The following is a 17,826-nucleotide window of genomic DNA, read 5'->3' on the forward strand; positions in this document are numbered from 1 at the left end:
GAGCGCCGAGAGAGAGCGAGCGCCGAGAGAGAGCGAGCGCCGAGAGAGAGCGAGCGCCTAGAGAGAGCGAGCGCCGAGAGAGAGCGAGCGCCGAGATAGAGAGAGTGAGCGCCGAGAGAGAGAGAGAGCGTGCCGAGAGAGAGAGAGCGTGCCGAGAGAGAGAGAGAGAGCGTGCCGAGAGAGAGAGAGAGCATGCCGAGAGAGAGAGAGAGCGTGCCGAGAGAGAGAGAGAGCGTGCCGAGAGAGAGAGCGTGCCGAGAGAGAGCGAGGGCCGAGAGAGCCCCCCGAGAGAGAGAAGGCGCATGCCGAGAGAGAGAGTGCACGCCGAGAGAGAGCATGCCGAGAGAGAGAGCGCACGCCGAGAGAGAGAGCGCACGACGAGAGAGAGCGCACGCCGAGAGAGAGCGCACGCCGAGAGAGCGCCGAGAGAGAGAGCGAGCACGCCGAGAGAGAGAGCGCACGCCGAGAGAGAGAGCGCGGGCCGAGAGAGAGAGAGTCAGCGGGCCGAGAGAGAGAGAGTCAGCGGGCCGAGAGAGAGAGAGTCAGCGGGCAGAGAGAGAGAGAGAGTCAGCGGGCCGTGAGAGTCAGCGGGCCGAGAGAGAGAGAGTCAGCGGGCCGAGAGAGAGAGAGTCAGCGGGCCGAGAGAGAGAGAGTCAGCGGGCCGAGAGAGAGAGAGTCAGCGGGCCGAGAGAGAGAGAGTCAGCGGGCCGAGAAAGAGAGAGTCAGCGGGCCGAGAAAGAGAGAGTCAGCGGGCCGAGAAAGACAGAGTCAGCGGGCCGAGAAAGACAGAGTCAGCGGGCCGAGAAAGAGAGAGCGGGCCGAGAAAGAGAGAGCGGGCCGAGAGAGAGAGCGCGGGCCGAGAGAGAGAGCGCGCCGAGAGAGAGAGCGCGCCGAGGGAGAGAGAGCGCGCCGAGAGAGAGAGAGCGCGCCGAGAGAGAGAGAGCGCGCCGAGAGAGAGAGAGCGCGCCGAGAGAGAGAGAGCGCGCCGAGAGAGAGAGAGCGCGCCGAGAGAGAGAGAGCGCGCCGAGAGAGAGAGAGCGCGCCGAGAGAGAGAGCGCGCCGAGGGAGAGAGAGCGCGCCGAGAGAGAGAGAGCGCGCCGAGAGAGAGCACGCCGAGAGAGAGCGCGCCGAGAGAGAGCGCGCCGAGAGAGGGTGCGCCGAGAGAGAGAGAGCGCGCCGAGAGAGAGAGAGCGCGCCGAGAGAGAGAGAGCGCGCCGAGAGAGACAGCGCGCCGAGAGAGAGCGCGCCGAGAGAGAGCGCGCCGAGAGAGAGAGCGCGCCGAGAGAGAGAGCGCGCCGAGAGAGAGAGCGCCGAGAGAGAGCGCCGAGAGAGAGAGAGCGCGCCGAGAGGGAGAGAGAGCGCAGAGAGAGAGAGAGAGAGAGCGTGCCGAGAGAGAGAGAGGGCGCCGAGAGGGAGAGAGAGAGCGCCGAGAGGGGGAGAGAGAGAGAGAGAGAGCGTGCCGAGAGAGAGAGGGCGCCGAGAGAGAGAGAGAGCGCGCCGAGAGAGAAAGAGCGCGCCGAGAGAGAGAGAGAGAGAGAGAGAGCCGAGAGAGAGAGCGCGCCGAGAGAGAGAGAGCGAGCGCCGAGAGAGAGAGAGCGAGCGCCGAGAGAGAGAGCGAGCGCCGAGAGAGAGAGCGAGCGCCGAGAGAGAGAGCGAGCGCCGAGAGAGAGAGCGAGCGCCGAGAGAGAGCGAGCGCCGAGAGAGAGAGCGAGCGCCGAGAGAGAGAGCGAGCGCCGAGAGAGAGAGCGAGCGCCGAGAGAGAGAGCGAGCGCCGAGAGAGAGAGAGAGAGCGCCGAGAGAGAGAGCGAGCGCCGAGAGAGAGAGAGAGCGCCGAGAGAGCGCCGAGAGAGCGAGCGCCGAGGGAGAGAGCGAGCGCCGAGGGAGAGAGCGAGCGCCGAGGGAGAGAGCGAGCGCCGAGGGAGAGAGCGAGCGCCGAGGGAGAGAGCGAGCGCCGAGAGAGAGAGCGAGCGCCGAGAGAGAGAGCGAGCGCCGAGAGAGAGAGCGAGCGCCGAGAGAGAGAGAGAGCGAGCGCCGAGAGAGAGAGAGAGCGAGCGCCGAGAGAGAGAGAGAGCGCCGAGAGAGAGAGAGAGCGCCGAGAGAGAGAGAGAGCGCCGAGAGAGCGAGCGCCGAGGGAGAGAGCGAGCGCCGAGGGAGAGAGCGAGCGCCGAGGGAGAGAGCGAGCGCCGAGGGAGAGAGCGAGCGCCGAGGGAGAGAGAGCGAGCGCCGAGAGAGAGAGCAAGCGCCGAGAGAGAGAGCGAGCGCCGAGAGAGAGAGAGAGCGAGCGCCGAGAGAGAGCGAGCGCCGAGAGAGAGAGCGAGCGCCGAGGGAGAGAGCGAGCGCCGAGGGAGAGAGCGAGCGCCGAGGGAGAGAGCGAGCGCCGAGGGAGAGAGAGCGAGCGCCGAGAGAGAGAGCAAGCGCCGAGAGAGAGAGCGAGCGCCGAGAGAGAGAGAGAGCGAGCGCCGAGAGAGAGAGAGAGCGCCGAGAGAGAGAGCGAGCGCCGAGAGAGAGCGCGCCGAGAGAGAGAGTGCGCCGAGAGAGCGCGCCGAGAGAGAGAGCGCGCCGAGAGAGAGAGCGCGCCGAGAGAGAGAGCGCGCCGAGAGAGAGAGCGCGCCGAGAGAGAGCGCGCCGAGAGAGAGAGCGCGCCGAGAGAGAGAGCGCGCCGAGAGGGAGAGAGAGCGCGCCGAGAGAGAGAGCGAGCGCCGAGAGAGAGAGACAGCAAGCGCCGAGAGAGAGAGACAGCAAGCGCCGAGAGAGAGAGAGCGAGCGCCGAGAGAGAGAGAGCACCGAGAGAGAGAGCGCCGAGAGAGAGAGAGCGAGCGCCGAGAGAGAGCGCAGAGACAGAGAGCGCAGAGAGAGAGAGAGCGCAGAGAGAGAGAGAGCGCAGAGAGAGAGAGAGCGCAGAGAGAGAGAGCGCAGAGAGAGAGAGAGAGCGCAGAGAGAGAGAGAGCGCAGAGAGAGAGAGAGCGCCGAGAGAGAGAGAGAGAGCGCCGAGAGAGAGAGAGAGCGCAGAGAGGGAGAGAGAGCGCCGAGAGAGAGAGAGCGCCGAGAGAGAGCGAGCGCCGAGAGAGAGCGAGCGCCGAGAGAGCGCGAGCGCAGAGAGAGAGCGAGCGCCGAGAGAGAGCGAGCGAGCGCCGAGAGAGAGAGCGCGCGCCGAGAGAGAGAGAGAGAGAGAGCGAGCGCCGAGAGAGAGAGCGCCGAGAGAGAGAGAGAGCGAGCGCCGAGAGCGAGCGCCAAGAGAGAGAGAGCGAGCGCCGAGAGAGAGCGAGCGCCAAGAGAGAGAGAGCGAGCGCCAAGAGAGAGAGAGCGAGCGCCGAGAGAGAGCGCAAGCGCCGAGAGAGAGCAAGCGCCGAGAGAGAGAGAGCGAGTACCGAGAGAGAGAACGAGCACCGAGAGAGAGAGAGAGAGAGCGCCAAGAGAGAGAGCGCCGAGAGAGAGAGCGAGCGCCGAGAGAGAGAGCGCCGAGAGAGAGAGCGCCGAGAGAGAGAGCGAGCGCCGAGAGAGAGCGAGCGCCGAGAGAGAGCGAGCGCCGAGAGAGAGCGAGTGCCGAGAGAGAGCGAGCGCCGAGAGAGAGCGAGCGCCGAGAGAGAGCGAGCGCCGAGAGAGAGCGAGCGCCTAGAGAGAGCGAGCGCCGAGAGAGAGCGAGCGCCGAGATAGAGAGAGTGAGCGCCGAGAGAGAGAGAGAGCGTGCCGAGAGAGAGAGAGCGTGCCGAGAGAGAGAGAGAGAGCGTGCCGAGAGAGAGAGAGAGCGTGCCGAGAGAGAGAGCGTGCCGAGAGAGAGAGAGAGAGCATGCCGAGAGAGAGAGAGAGCGTGCCGAGAGAGAGAGAGAGCGTGCCGAGACAGAGAGCGTGCCGAGAGAGAGCGAGGGCCGAGAGAGCCCCCCGAGAGAGAGAAGGCGCATGCCGAGAGAGAGAGTGCACGCCGAGAGAGAGCATGCCGGGAGAGAGAGCGCACGCCGAGAGAGAGAGCGCACGACGAGAGAGAGCGCACGCCGAGAGAGCGCCGAGAGAGAGAGCGAGCACGCCGAGAGAGAGAGCGCACGCCGAGAGAGAGAGCGCACGCCGAGAGAGAGAGCGCACGCCGAGAGAGAGAGAGAGCGCACGCCGAGAGAGAGAGAGAGCGCACGCCGAGAGAGAGAGAGAGCGCACGCCGAGAGAGAGAGAGAGCGCACGCCGAGAGAGAGAGAGAGCACGCCGAGAGAGAGAGAGAGCGCACGCCGAGAGAGAGAGAGAGCGCACGCCGAGAGAGAGAGAGAGCGCACGCCGAGAGAGAGAGAGAGCGCACGCCGAGAGAGAGAGAGAGCGCACGCCGAGAGAGAGAGAGAGCGCACGCCGAGAGAGAGCGAGCGTGCCGAGAGAGCGTGCCGAGAGAGAGAGAGAGCACCGAGAGAGAGAGCGCCGAGAGAGAGCGCCCCGAAAGAGAGAGCGCGCCCCGAAAGAGAGCACGCCGAGAGAGAGCGCCGAGAGAGAGCTGAGAGAGAGCGCAGCGAGAGAGCGCGCAGAACGAGAGAGCGCGCCCCGAGAGAGAGAGAGAGAGAGCGCGCCCCGAGAGAGAGAGAGAGAGAGCGCGCCCCGAGAGAGAGAGAGAGAGAGCGCGCCCCGAGAGAGAGAGAGAGAGAGCGCGCCCCGAGAGAGAGAGAGAGAGAGCGCGCCCCGAGAGAGAGAGAGAGCGCGCCCCGAGAGAGAGAGAGAGAGAGCGCGCCCCGAGAGAGAGAGAGAGAGCGCGCCCCGAGAGAGAGAGAGAGAGAGCGCGCCCCGAGAGAGAGAGAGAGAGAGCGCGCCCCGAGAGAGAGAGAGAGAGAGCGCGCCCCGAGAGAGAGAGCGCGCCCCGAGAGAGAGAGCGCGCCCCGAGAGAGAGAGCGCGCCCCGAGAGAGAGAGCGCGCCCCGAGAGAGAGAGCGCGCCCCGAGAGAGAGAGCGCGCCCCGAGAGAGAGAGCGCGCCCCGAGAGAGAGAGCGCGCCCCGAGAGAGAGAGCGCGCCCCGAGAGAGAGAGCGCGCCCCGAGAGAGAGAGCGCGCCCCGAGAGAGAGAGCGCGCCCCGAGAGAGAGAGCGCGCCCCGAGAGAGAGAGCCCGCCCCGAGAGAGAGAGCGCGCCCCGAGAGAGAGAGCCCGCCCCGAGAGAGAGAGCCCGCCCCGAGAGAGAGAGCCCGCCCCGAGAGAGAGAGCCCGCCCCGAGAGAGAGAGAGCCCGCCCCGAGAGAGAGAGAGCCCGCCCCGAGAGAGAGAGAGCCCGCCCCGAGAGAGAGAGCGCGCCCCGAGAGAGAGAGAGAGCGCGCCCCGAGAGAGAGAGCGCGCCCCGAGAGAGAGAGCGCGCCCCGAGAGAGAGAGCGCGCCCCGAGAGAGAGAGCGCGCCCCGAGAGAGAGAGCGCGCCCCGAGAGAGAGAGAGAGCGCCCCGAGAGAGAGAGAGAGCGCGCCCCGAGAGAGAAAGCGCGCCCCGAGAGAGAGAGAGCGCGCGCCCCGAGAGAGAGAGAGAGCGCGCCCCGAGAGAGAGAGAGAGCGCGCCCCGAGAGAGAGAGAGAGCGCGCCCCGAGAGAGAGAGAGAGAGCGCCCCGAGAGAGAGAGCGCGCCCCGAGAGAGAGCGCGCCCCGAGAGAGAGAGAGAGCGCGCCCCGAGAGAGAGAGAGAGCGCGCCCCGAGAGAGAGAGAGAGCGCGCCGAGAGAGAGAGAGCGCGCCCCGAGAGAGAGCGCGCCCCGAGAGAGAGAGCACGCCGAGAGAGAGAGCGAGCGCCGAGAGAGAGAGCTGAGAGAGAGAGAGCGCAGCGAGAGAGCGCGCAGAACGAGAGAGCCCGCCGAGAGCGAGAGCGCGCCGAGAGAACGTGCAGAGAGAAAGAGAGAGAGAGAGAGAAAGAGAGAGAGAGAGCGCGCCCCGAGAGAGAGAGAGCGCGCCCCGAGAGAGAGAGAGAGCGCGCCCCGAGAGAGAGAGCGCGCCCCGAGAGAGAGAGCGCCCCCCGAGAGAGAGAGAGAGCGCCCCCCGAGAGAGAGAGAGAGAGCGCGCCCCGAGAGAGAGAGAGAGAGCGCGCCCCGAGAGAGAGAGAGCGCGCCCCGAGAGAGAGAGCGCGCCGAGAGAGAGAGCCCCAAGAGAGAGCGCCCCAAGAGAGAGAGACCGCACGCCGAGAGAGCGTACGCCGAGAGAGAGCGCGCAGAGAGAGAGCGCCGAGAGAGCGCGCCGAGAGACAGAAAGGAGAGCGAGTCAGCGTGCCGACAGAGGAGAGCGAGTCAGCGTCAGCGCGCCGACAGAGGAGAGCGAGTCAGCGTCAGCGCGCCGACAGAGGAGAGCGAGTCAGCGTCAGCGCGCCGACAGAGGAGAGCGAGTCAGCGCGCCGACAGAGGAGAGCGAGTCAGCGTCAGCGCGCCGACAGAGAGCGAGTCAGCGTCAGCGCGCCGACAGAGAGCGAGTCAGCGTCAGCGCGCCGACAGGGGAGAGCGAGTCAGCGCGCCGACAGAGGAGAGCGAGTCAGCGTCATCGCGCCGACAGAGGAGAGCGAGTCAGCTCGCCGACAGGGGAGAGCGAGTCAGCGCGCCGACAGGGGAGAGCGAGTCAGCGCGCCGACAGGACAGAGAGCGAGTCAGCGCGCCGACAGGACAGAGAGCGAGTCAGCGCGCCGACAGGACAGAGAGCGAGTCAGCGCGCCGACAGGACAGAGAGCGAGTCAGCGCGCCGACAGGACAGAGAGCGAGTCAGCGCGCCGACAGGACAGAGAGCGAGTCAGCGCGCCGACAGGACAGAGAGCGAGTCAGCGCGCCGACAGGACAGAGAGCGAGTCAGCGCGCCGACAGAGAGCGAGTCAGCGCGCCGACAGAGAGCGAGTCAGCGCGCCGACAGAGAGCGAGTCAGCGCGCCGACAGAGAGCGAGTCAACGCGCCGACAGAGAGCGAGTCAGCGCGCCGACAGAGAGCGAGTCAGCGCGCCGACAGAGAGCGAGTCAGCGCGCCGACAGAGAGCGAGTCAGCGCGCCGACAGAGAGCGAGTCAGCGCGCCGACAGAGAGCGAGTCAGCGCGCCGACAGAGAGCGAGTCAGCGCGCCGACAGAGAGCGAGTCAGCGCGCCGACAGAGAGCGAGTCAGCGCGCCGACAGAGAGCGAGTCAGCGCGCCGACAGAGAGCGAGTCAGCGCGCCGACAGAGAGCGAGTCAGCGCGCCGACAGAGAGCGAGTCAGCGCGCCGACAGAGCGAGTCAGCGCGCCGACAGAGCGAGTCAGCGCGCCGACAGAGCGAGTCAGCGCGCCGACAGAGCGAGTCAGCGCCAGCGCGCCGACAGAGAGCGAGTCAGCGTGCCGATAGAGAGCAAGAGAGTCATTCAGCGTGCCGACAGAGAGCAATAGTGTCAGTCAGCATGCCGACAGAGAGCAAGAGTCAGTCAGCGTGCCGACAGAGAAAGAGAGCGAGTCAGTCAGCGTGCCGACAGAGAGAGAGAGAGAGAGAGAGAGCGAGTCAGTCAGCGTGCCGAGAAAGGGAGAGAGAGGGAGAGAGAGCGAGTCAGCGCCAGCGTGCCGACAGAGAGCGAGTCAGCGCCAGCGTGCCGACAGAGAGCGAGTCAGCGCCAGCGTGCCGACAGAGAGCGAGTCAGCGCCAGCGTGCCGACAGAGAGCGAGTCAGCGCCAGCGTGCCGACAGAGAGCGAGTCAGCGCCAGCGTGCCGACAGAGAGCGAGTCAGTGCCAGCGTGCGACAGAGAGCGAGAGTGTCAGTCAGCTTGCCGACAGAGAGCAAGAGTCAGTCAGCGTGCCGACAGAGAGCAATAGTGTCAGTCAGCGTGCCGACAGAGAGCAAGAGTCAGTCAGCGTGCCGACAGAGAGAAAGAGAGCGAGTCAGTCAGCGTGCCGACAGAGGGAGAGAGAGCGAGTCAGTCAGCGTGCCGACAGAGGGAAAGAGAGCGAGTCAGTCAGCGTGCCGACAGAGGGAAAGAGAGCGAGTCAGTCAGCGTGCCGACAGAGGGAAAGAGAGCGAGTCAGTCAGCGTGCCGACAGAGAGAAAGAGAGCGAGTCAGTCAGCGTGCCGACAAAGGGAGAGAGAGCGAGTCAGTCAGCGTGCCGACAGAGGGAAAGAGAGCGAGTCAGTCAGCGTGCCGACAGAGGGAAAGAGAGCGAGTAAGTCAGCGTGCCGACAGAGGGAAAGAGAGCGAATCAGTCAGCGTGCCGACAGAGGGAAAGAGAGCGAGTAAGTCAGCGTGCAGACAGAGAGAGAGAGAGAGCGAGTCAGTCAGCGTGCCGACAGAGAGAGAGCAAGTCAGTCAGCGTGCCGACAGAGAGAGAGAGAGACAGCGAGTCAGTCAGCGTGCCGACAGAGAGAAAGAGAGAGAGCGAGTCAGTCAGCGTGCCGACAGAGAGAGAGAGAGAGCGAGTCAGTCAGCGTGCCGACAGAGAGAGAGAGAGAGGGAGAGAGAGCGAGTCAGCGCCAGCGTGCCGACAGAGAGTGAGTCAGCGCAAGCGTGCCGACAGAGAGCGAGTCAGCGCAAGCGTGCCGACAGAGAGCGATTCAGCGCCAGCGTGCGACAGAGAGCGAGAGTGTCAGTCAGCGCGCCGAGGGAGAGCGTCAGTCAGCGTGCCGACAGAGAGCGAGAGCGTCAGTCAGCGTGCCGACAGAGAGCGAGAGCGAGTCAGTCAGCGTGCCGACAGAGGGAGAGAGAGCGAGTCAGTCAGCGTGCCGACAGAGGGAGAGAGAGCGAGTCAGTCAGCGTGCCGACAGAGGGAGAGAGAGCGAGTCAGTCAGCGTGCCGACAGAGGGAGAGAGAGCGAGTCAGTCAGCGTGCCGACAGAGGGAGAGAGAGCGAGTCAGTCAGCGTGCCGACAGAGGGAGAGAGAGCGAGTCAGTCAGCGTGCCGACAGAGGGAGAGAGAGCGAGTCAGTCAGCGTGCCGACAGAGGGAGAGGGAGCGAGTCAGAAAGCGTGCCGACAGAGGGAGAGGGAGCGAGTCAGTCAGCGTGCCGACAGAGGGAGAGGGAGCGAGTCAGAAAGCGTGCCGACAGAGGGAGAGGGAGCGAGTCAGTCAGCGTGCCGACAGAAAGAGAGCGAGTCAGTCAGCGTGCCGACAGAAAGAGAGCGAGTCAGTCAGCGTGCCGACAGAAAGAGAGCGAGTCAGTCAGCGTGCCGACAGAAAGAGAGCGAGTCAGTCAGCGTGCCGACAGAAAGAGAGCGAGTCAGTCAGCGTGCCGACAGAAAGAGAGCGAGTCAGTCAGCGTGCCGACAGAAAGAGAGCGAGTCAGTCAGCGTGCCGACAGAAAGAGAGCGAGTCAGTCAGCGTGCCGACAGAAAGAGAGCGAGTCAGTCAGCGTGCCGACAGAAAGAGAGCGAGTCAGTCAGCGTGCCGACAAAGGGAGAGAGAGCGAGTCAGTCAGCGTGCCGACAGAGGGAAAGAGAGCGAGTCAGTCAGCGTGCCGACAGAGGGAAAGAGAGCGAGTCAGTCAGCGTGCCGACAGAGGGAAAGAGAGCGAATCAGTCAGCGTGCCGACAGAGGGAAAGAGAGCGAGTAAGTCAGCGTGCAGACAGAGAGAGAGAGACAGCGAGTCAGTCAGCGTGCCGACAGAGAGAAAGAGAGAGAGCGAGTCAGTCAGCGTGCCGACAGAGAGAGAGAGAGAGCGAGTCAGTCAGCGTGCCGAGAAAGGGAGAGAGAGGGAGAGAGAGCGAGTCAGCGCCAGCGTGCCGACAGAGAGTGAGTCAGCGCAAGCGTGCCGACAGAGAGCGAGTCAGCGCAAGCGTGCCGACAGAGAGCGAGTCAGCGCAAGCGTGCCGACAGAGAGCGATTCAGCGCCAGCGTGCGACAGAGAGCGAGAGTGTCAGTCAGCGCGCCGAGGGAGAGCGTCAGTCAGCGTGCCGACAGAGAGCGAGAGCGTCAGTCAGCGTGCCGACAGAGAGCGAGAGCGAGTCAGTCAGCGTGCCGACAGAGGGAGAGAGAGCGAGTCAGTCAGCGTGCCGACAGAGGGAGAGAGAGCGAGTCAGTCAGCGTGCCGACAGAGGGAGAGAGAGCGAGTCAGTCAGCGTGCCGACAGAGGGAGAGAGAGCGAGTCAGTCAGCGTGCCGACAGAGGGAGAGAGAGCGAGTCAGTCAGCGTGCCGACAGAGGGAGAGAGAGCGAGTCAGTCAGCGTGCCGACAGAGGGAGAGAGAGCGAGTCAGTCAGCGTGCCGACAGAGGGAGAGGGAGCGAGTCAGAAAGCGTGCCGACAGAGGGAGAGGGAGCGAGTCAGTCAGCGTGCCGACAGAGGGAGAGGGAGCGAGTCAGAAAGCGTGCCGACAGAGGGAGAGGGAGCGAGTCAGTCAGCGTGCCGACAGAAAGAGAGCGAGTCAGTCAGCGTGCCGACAGAAAGAGAGCGAGTCAGTCAGCGTGCCGACAGAGAGCGAGTCAGTCAGCGTGCCGACAGAAAGAGAGCGAGTCAGTCAGCGTGCCGACAGAAAGAGAGCGAGTCAGTCAGCGTGCCGACAGAAAGAGAGCGAGTCAGTCAGCGTGCCGACAGAAAGAGAGCGAGTCAGTCAGCGTGCCGACAGAAAGAGAGCGAGTCAGTCAGCGTGCCGACAGAAAGAGAGCGAGTCAGTCAGCGTGCCGACAGAAAGAGAGCGAGTCAGTCAGCGTGCCGAGAAAGGGAGAGAGAGCGAGTCAGCGCCAGCGTGCCGACAGAGAGCGAGTCAGCGCCAGCGTGCCGACAGAGAGCGAGTCAGCGCCAGCGTGCCGACAGAGAGCGAGTCAGCGCCAGCGTGCCGACAGAGAGCGAGTCAGCGCCAGCGTGCCGACAGAGAGCGAGTCAGCGCCAGCGTGCCGACAGAGAGCGAGTCAGTGCCAGCGTGCGACAGAGAGCGAGAGTGTCAGTCAGCGTGCCGACAGAGAGCAAGAGTCAGTCAGCGTGCCGACAGAGAGAAAGAGAGCGAGTCAGTCAGCGTGCCGACAGAGGGAGAGAGAGCGAGTCAGTCAGCGTGCCGACAGAGGGAAAGAGAGCGAGTCAGTCAGCGTGCCGACAGAGGGAAAGAGAGCGAGTCAGTCAGCGTGCCGACAGAGGGAAAGAGAGCGAGTCAGTCAGCGTGCCGACAGAGAGAAAGAGAGCGAGTCAGTCAGCGTGCCGACAAAGGGAGAGAGAGCGAGTCAGTCAGCGTGCCGACAGAGGGAAAGAGAGCGAGTCAGTCAGCGTGCCGACAGAGGGAAAGAGAGCGAGTAAGTCAGCGTGCCGACAGAGGGAAAGAGAGCGAATCAGTCAGCGTGCCGACAGAGGGAAAGAGAGCGAGTAAGTCAGCGTGCAGACAGAGAGAGAGAGAGAGCGAGTCAGTCAGCGTGCCGACAGAGAGAGAGCAAGTCAGTCAGCGTGCCGACAGAGAGAGAGAGAGACAGCGAGTCAGTCAGCGTGCCGACAGAGAGAAAGAGAGAGAGCGAGTCAGTCAGCGTGCCGACAGAGAGAGAGAGAGAGCGAGTCAGTCAGCGTGCCGAGAAAGGGAGAGAGAGGGAGAGAGAGCGAGTCAGCGCCAGCGTGCCGACAGAGAGTGAGTCAGCGCAAGCGTGTCGACAGAGAGCGATTCAGCGCCAGCGTGCGACAGAGAGCGAGAGTGTCAGTCAGCGCGCCGAGGGAGAGCGTCAGTCAGCGTGCCGACAGAGAGCGAGAGCGTCAGTCAGCGTGCCGACAGAGAGCGAGAGCGAGTCAGTCAGCGTGCCGACAGAGGGAGAGAGAGCGAGTCAGTCAGCGTGCCGACAGAGGGAGAGAGAGCGAGTCAGTCAGCGTGCCGACAGAGGGAGAGAGAGCGAGTCAGTCAGCGTGCCGACAGAGGGAGAGAGAGCGAGTCAGTCAGCGTGCCGACAGAGGGAGAGAGAGCGAGTCAGTCAGCGTGCCGACAGAGGGAGAGAGAGCGAGTCAGTCAGCGTGCCGACAGAGGGAGAGAGAGCGAGTCAGTCAGCGTGCCGACAGAGGGAGAGGGAGCGAGTCAGAAAGCGTGCCGACAGAGGGAGAGGGAGCGAGTCAGTCAGCGTGCCGACAGAGGGAGAGGGAGCGAGTCAGAAAGCGTGCCGACAGAGGGAGAGGGAGCGAGTCAGTCAGCGTGCCGACAGAAAGAGAGCGAGTCAGTCAGCGTGCCGACAGAAAGAGAGCGAGTCAGTCAGCGTGCCGACAGAAAGAGAGCGAGTCAGTCAGCGTGCCGACAGAAAGAGAGCGAGTCAGTCAGCGTGCCGACAGAAAGAGAGCGAGTCAGTCAGCGTGCCGACAGAAAGAGAGCGAGTCAGTCAGCGTGCCGACAGAAAGAGAGCGAGTCAGTCAGCGTGCCGACAGAAAGAGAGCGAGTCAGTCAGCGTGCCGACAGAAAGAGAGCGTGTCAGTCAGCGTGCCGACAGAAAGAGAGCGAGTCAGTCAGCGTGCCGACAGAAAGAGAGCGAGTCAGTCAGCGTGCCGACAGAAAGAGAGCGAGTCAGTCAGCGTGCCGACAGAAAGAGAGCGAGTCAGTCAGCGTGCCGACAGAAAGAGAGCGAGTCAGTCAGCGTGCCGACAGAAAGAGAGCGAGTCAGTCAGCGTGCCGACAGAAAGAGAGCGAGTCAGTCAGCGTGCCGACAGAAAGAGAGCGAGTCAGTCAGCGTGCCGACAGAAAGAGAGCGAGTCAGTCAGCGTGCCGACAGAAAGAGAGCGAGTCAGTCAGCGTGCCGACAGAAAGAGAGCGAGTCAGTCAGCGTGCCGACAGAAAGAGAGCGAGTCAGTCAGCGTGCCGACAGAAAGAGAGCGAGTCAGTCAGCGTGCCGACAGAAAGAGAGCGAGTCAGTCAGCGTGCCGACAGAAAGAGAGCGAGTCAGTCAGCGTGCCGACAGAAAGAGAGCGAGTCAGTCAGCGTGCCGACAGAAAGAGAGCGAGTTAGTCAGCGTGCCGACAGAAAGAGAGCGAGTCAGTCAGCGTGCCGACAGAAAGAGAGCGAGTCAGTCAGCGTGCCGACAGAAAGAGAGCGAGTCAGTCAGCGTGCCGACAGAAAGAGAGCGAGTCAGTCAGCGTGCCGACAGAAAGAGAGCGAGTCAGTCAGCGTGCAGACAGAAAGAGAGCGAGTCAGTCAGCGTGCCGACAGAGAGTCAGTCAGCGTGCCGACAGAGAGTCAGTCAGCGTGCCGACAGAGACAGTCAGCGTGCCGACAGAGAGTCAGTCAGCGTGCCGACAGAGTCAGTCAGCGTGCCGACAGAGAGTCAGTCAGCGTGCCGACAGAGTCAGTCAGCGTGCCGACAGAGAGTCAGTCAGCGTGCCGACAGAGAGTCAGTCAGCGTGCCGACAGAGTCAGTCAGCGTGCCGACAGAGAGTCAGTCAGCGTGCCGACAGAGTCAGTCAGCGTGCCGACAGAGAGTCAGTCAGCGTGCCGACAGAGAGTCAGTCAGCGTGCCGTCAACATGCAGTGTGCCACTACCCAAAAAAGGGCAATGAAGCCTGCTGCATCTGTATTAAGTATATATATATATATACACAGTGATTGACAAATCACCAAAAAATCTACTCGCCACACAAAAAAATCTACTCGCCACCTAGTACCAAACGTGTGCTGCTTGGGCTAATATTTACTCGCCCGGGGGTTAAATCCACTCGCCCGGGGCGACCAAATGTATAGGTTTGCTCGCCCCGGGCGAGTGGATTTAACCCCCGGGCGAGTAAATATTGGCCCAAGCAGCACACGTTTGGTACTAGGTGGCGAGTAGATTTTTTTGTGTGGCGAGTAGATTTTTTGGTGATTGGTCAACCACTGTGTGTATGTATATATGTATATATATATATATATATATATATATATATATATATATATATATATATATATATATATATACTGTATATAAAAAAGTATATATATTTGTGTTTATACACATACACAGAGATGTTAAACAGTGCAACCTATTCTGTTTTGCTAGCGAGACCGCAAAGCAGGTTAGCGTGAGTGGTTCCCAGTCGTGGCGGTGATTAACAGGTCAGTCAGCACTGCACCGCTTAGACTGCCGTGCGCAGGTATGGGTGTTCGATTGGATCGCTGGTAGGAGTGAGGAGAGGTAGTGAGGCACAGTGCTCCAGAACTGACCGACTTCTGACATGGTGGCGGGGGAGAAAGATGGGAGGCAGGTGTGGATATCTCAGACCCAGCAAAGGGTTTTTGGTACAATATTTGCAAAGCTATTAAAAATGCATCACATGAAATACAGTAAATATTAAAGCAATATTCCCAACAAACAAAATACGCTTGCAATAAAGCATCTTCTGATAACCTACGTATAAATGTGTAACAGTGATTGGGTGTAAGAAGGGCCATGGCACGTAGGAAGCACATTACTCCCAAAAAAAACTCTCTAAGAGACAAGCAAAGCATAGTATCTTAAGACATTTAGTCATATGTTGTCTATCAGAAAACATTCAAACATCAAGATGCAAAGTAACAACTGAACCGCACTGGCAACCAAAAAATGGATGCCGGGTAGACCTGTAGCACTACTTTATACAGCTCATGTGCCCACAACACTTGCAGCTACGTACACACCAGTATACCAAGCAGCCCTACAGCAGTCTTTGGACCAGATACACAACTGGGTTCTAAACTTTAGCATGCCTTTATGCCCATTCATATGAATTGGTATAAATGTGTGCTAAAGCTTAGCACCCCTTTGTGGATCTGGGCCTTAAACCCCAACTCCTGCAACTTTTTTTTCCCATTTCTTTGTACTCAAATATAAAATGTGCAAAAACCGCAGCATAAATGACAAGGTTTTATTAAGTAACCCTTAAAATATGGTTTACAAAGAGCACTGGGTAAGTAACATTTCGCTAAGATCTTTCAACAGTGAAGTATGCCAGTAACTGTGTACCTGGAAATTGGCATCCTAAAGCTATTAACAAAACACAGAACCCCAGCAAGCTCTTTTTGGGAACCCCTGAGCCCCCACAAAATATATATATGTATGTGTGTCAAAATGGAGTGCTATTGAGCGTGGCATATGTATATGTCGTCCATCCTAAAGCTATGTCTGAAACAAAGAAAAGTGTCAGCTGCAACTGTACTGGTTGGCAACATATTCCGAAACCCTCAGGAGGTGGTAAGCACTCTCATAAAATGCATTGGGGCCCAATGTTGTAACCTCTCTGTTAATCCTGTTGCAATATATATTTCAAAACTCAACTGAGGTGCGTGCGGTAATGGCATATTGATGCCCTGAAAACTTTATGGTACATGTCACTTAACTATTGCGCTGGGTGTTTGTCAATTTTGATGTCTCCCTTTTCATGGACATTTTATGGTGGCATTTGTGTTCTTCTCAGAGAAACTTTAGCAGTGTGGCCAGAACCTGCAGGAACTGCATTTAATTTTAAACCTTAACTGAAATGTGTTGGGGTTTGTTCTTTTTAGTCCTATATCGCCACTCTTGTTTTTACCATATTTCTACTTTCTCTGCATAGAAAACCTCTGAACACACTTGGCTTTATTTACCTTGGTTGTATTTTGTGTTCACATTTCTCAAATCTGAAGATTTGCGGTCACCATAACTTTTATGCGTCTGTGAAAAACTGTTATTGTGGTGCGACACATCACTATTTAAAATGCATTCACAAACAAAATGTACATATTTACATGCGCGTATCCTACATGCTCTGAGGCTGGAGGCTTAAGGTAAGTCTTATGAAGTACTGTTGTGGAATAGCCCCCTTATGTACACTAAGGGGGACATATATATATATATATATATATATATATATATATATATATATATATATATATATATATATATATATTTGCAGTGTTGGGTATTTATTTTGCAAGCTCTGATAGAGGCAGGACAGCAGAGCAGCTAGATACCGATGGGCGGATGATGAAGACATTAACAGCCCAGCTCTCTATCACCATAAGGATGCCCAGCCCTGGCTTTCCAAGTCCCCGCAGTCACACATGCAAGACGTGCCCCTGTGCCAGAGCTGGACGGTGGCCTCGCGGTGACCCGGGTCCTGGCTGCGGCCCGGGCGGTGCTCACAGCCACCACGTCACCGGCTCCAGCACTGCGGAAATGAGAGCCGGACACGCGCAGAGACACACAGGGAGGGTAGAGAGGCCGCGGCTGCGTGGCCGCGCTATACCGTGTCACAGCACGGGGAGCGAGGCCCCGCGGGCGGCTTCTTACCGGTGTCTCCGATGATGATGTATTTGAAAAGGTAAGCGTATGCCATGGCTGCCGGATCTGTGCCTCAGGTAACTTGCTCCTCCGCGCGCACGTAGTGACGTAGTCACGTGCGCGTACTCGCAAACAGTCGCCCAGCGCGCATGCGCACCCTGCCTACAAAGATCAGCGGGCGCCTGAGACAAGCACATACACGCGATGTTTTTTTTTTTTTCCCCTCTTTACCAAGCTTTATTAGCAAATATGTACAAATTTGAGTGTAGCGGGCGCGTGCGCGCTCTTGAGCACCTTGCGCGAGCTTGTCCGTGCAGGCCCGCGCCAGCTGTTTGCTGGACACGTCACTCGGTGCCCTGCCCCTCAGTGACGCAGCAGTGCAGGGATCCCAGAGAGTAGATCTGCTTGATCACTGTACTGTACTCTTCTTTTCCTAAAACTATTTTGTGATGATTTCATTAATAATGATTTCAGCCACATGTACTGTAGATCTAGTTAAGTTCGTAATGTAGTCTATCCCTCTGGTATTTATTCTGTTTTGTTACCATGATGTTCTTTTCTAGGTTAGTGATATCTTGTGCCAATTTGGAATCCATCTCCTTAAGGCCACGTCCAAGCTGAGAGCTCGCACGCTCGCTTAAAGTAAATAGTTGGGTCCATGTTGCGCACGAGCATGAGCGTGCTGAGGCGCGATGCTTGCAGAGACAAATATTTTTGTATTTGTCGCGCTTGCCCTGGTCACGTGTGCGGTTCAGCCAATGAGGGCGAACCGCTCGTGACGCCCCCCTACGCGAGCAACTAGCTGGCAGGAATCCCCGGTCAAAATGAGCGCCTGATGTCATGGTGCTCACGCTCGCTGGACGAGGCCTAAAGAGGTGGTCTAAGCATTACACTCCCCCCCCCTGTTAAATAGCCTTGAAGCTTGGGGTCTCCGGAGCTGAACCCCATTAATTTCAGCTCCGGGTAACTCTGCTTCCAGAGTTAGTGTAATGAATATGGCAGAAGATATGACATATTTTAATCTAGCACAAGGGGTTAATATGGGTTGCAGATTGTCTTAAAAATACAATAATTGTTTTTGTGACAGGTTAAGACCCTTCCTGTTTCTGTGTTAATCTAGAAAGGGAGCTTAACATGGGGGTTATCACTGATGGCCCAGTAAATAAGAAATATAAGTAGTTTGGAAATCTGCTGACGGTACCCAGATCATGGGCTGTCAGCCTCAAAGAAAACCTTATATTCTTGAAATATCCCCTGTGCATCACAAAGAGAGGTTACAAACACGTCACCATTTAGTTTGAGGGCTATATTAAATGCAGATATCACGGGCCTGACAGGAATTTGCAAGAATAACAAATAGATATTTGTAACCCTTGAGATTATTTATTTTATTTATTTATCAAATGTTTTACCAGGAAATAATACATTGAGAGTTACCTCTCGTTTTCAAGTATGTCCTGGGCATAGAGTTAAGATGACAAATAATATATGGTTACAATTCATAGTTACATAAGTGAACAGGATATACATTATATACAAGACATTGCATGCACAGTTAAAGATAGTATAAATATTATAGGCGTATGTAACAGTTACAGACCAGATAAAAATGTGAGACAGCTTTAGTTTTGAAAGAACTTAAACTGGTGGTGGATGAGTCTCAGTTAGAATGTTGCAGTTTTGGGGTGCACAGTAAGAGGAGGAGCCGCCGCCGGATACTTTGTTGAACTTTGGGACCATGAACAGTCTTTTGGAGTCAGAT

At 59.2% G+C, this 17,826-nt stretch overlaps 1 protein-coding gene across 1 annotated transcript in view; it reads right to left on the minus strand.

Annotated features, from left to right (window-relative positions):
* The window catches only part of RAB2A (RAB2A, member RAS oncogene family), a 99,731-nt gene extending 83,510 nt beyond the window's left edge, over positions 1 to 16,221 (minus strand). The window contains exon 1 of the mRNA XM_075584050.1: positions 16,074 to 16,221. Coding sequence (XP_075440165.1) covers positions 16,074 to 16,119 — 46 coding nt within the window. The 5' untranslated portion in view covers positions 16,120 to 16,221. The remainder of the gene's footprint in view (positions 1 to 16,073) is intronic.
* Positions 16,222 to 17,826: the final 1,605 nt, after the last annotated feature.

This window comes from Ascaphus truei, chromosome 2, assembly GCF_040206685.1.
Source record: "Ascaphus truei isolate aAscTru1 chromosome 2, aAscTru1.hap1, whole genome shotgun sequence".
Taxonomy (NCBI): domain Eukaryota; kingdom Metazoa; phylum Chordata; class Amphibia; order Anura; family Ascaphidae; genus Ascaphus; species Ascaphus truei.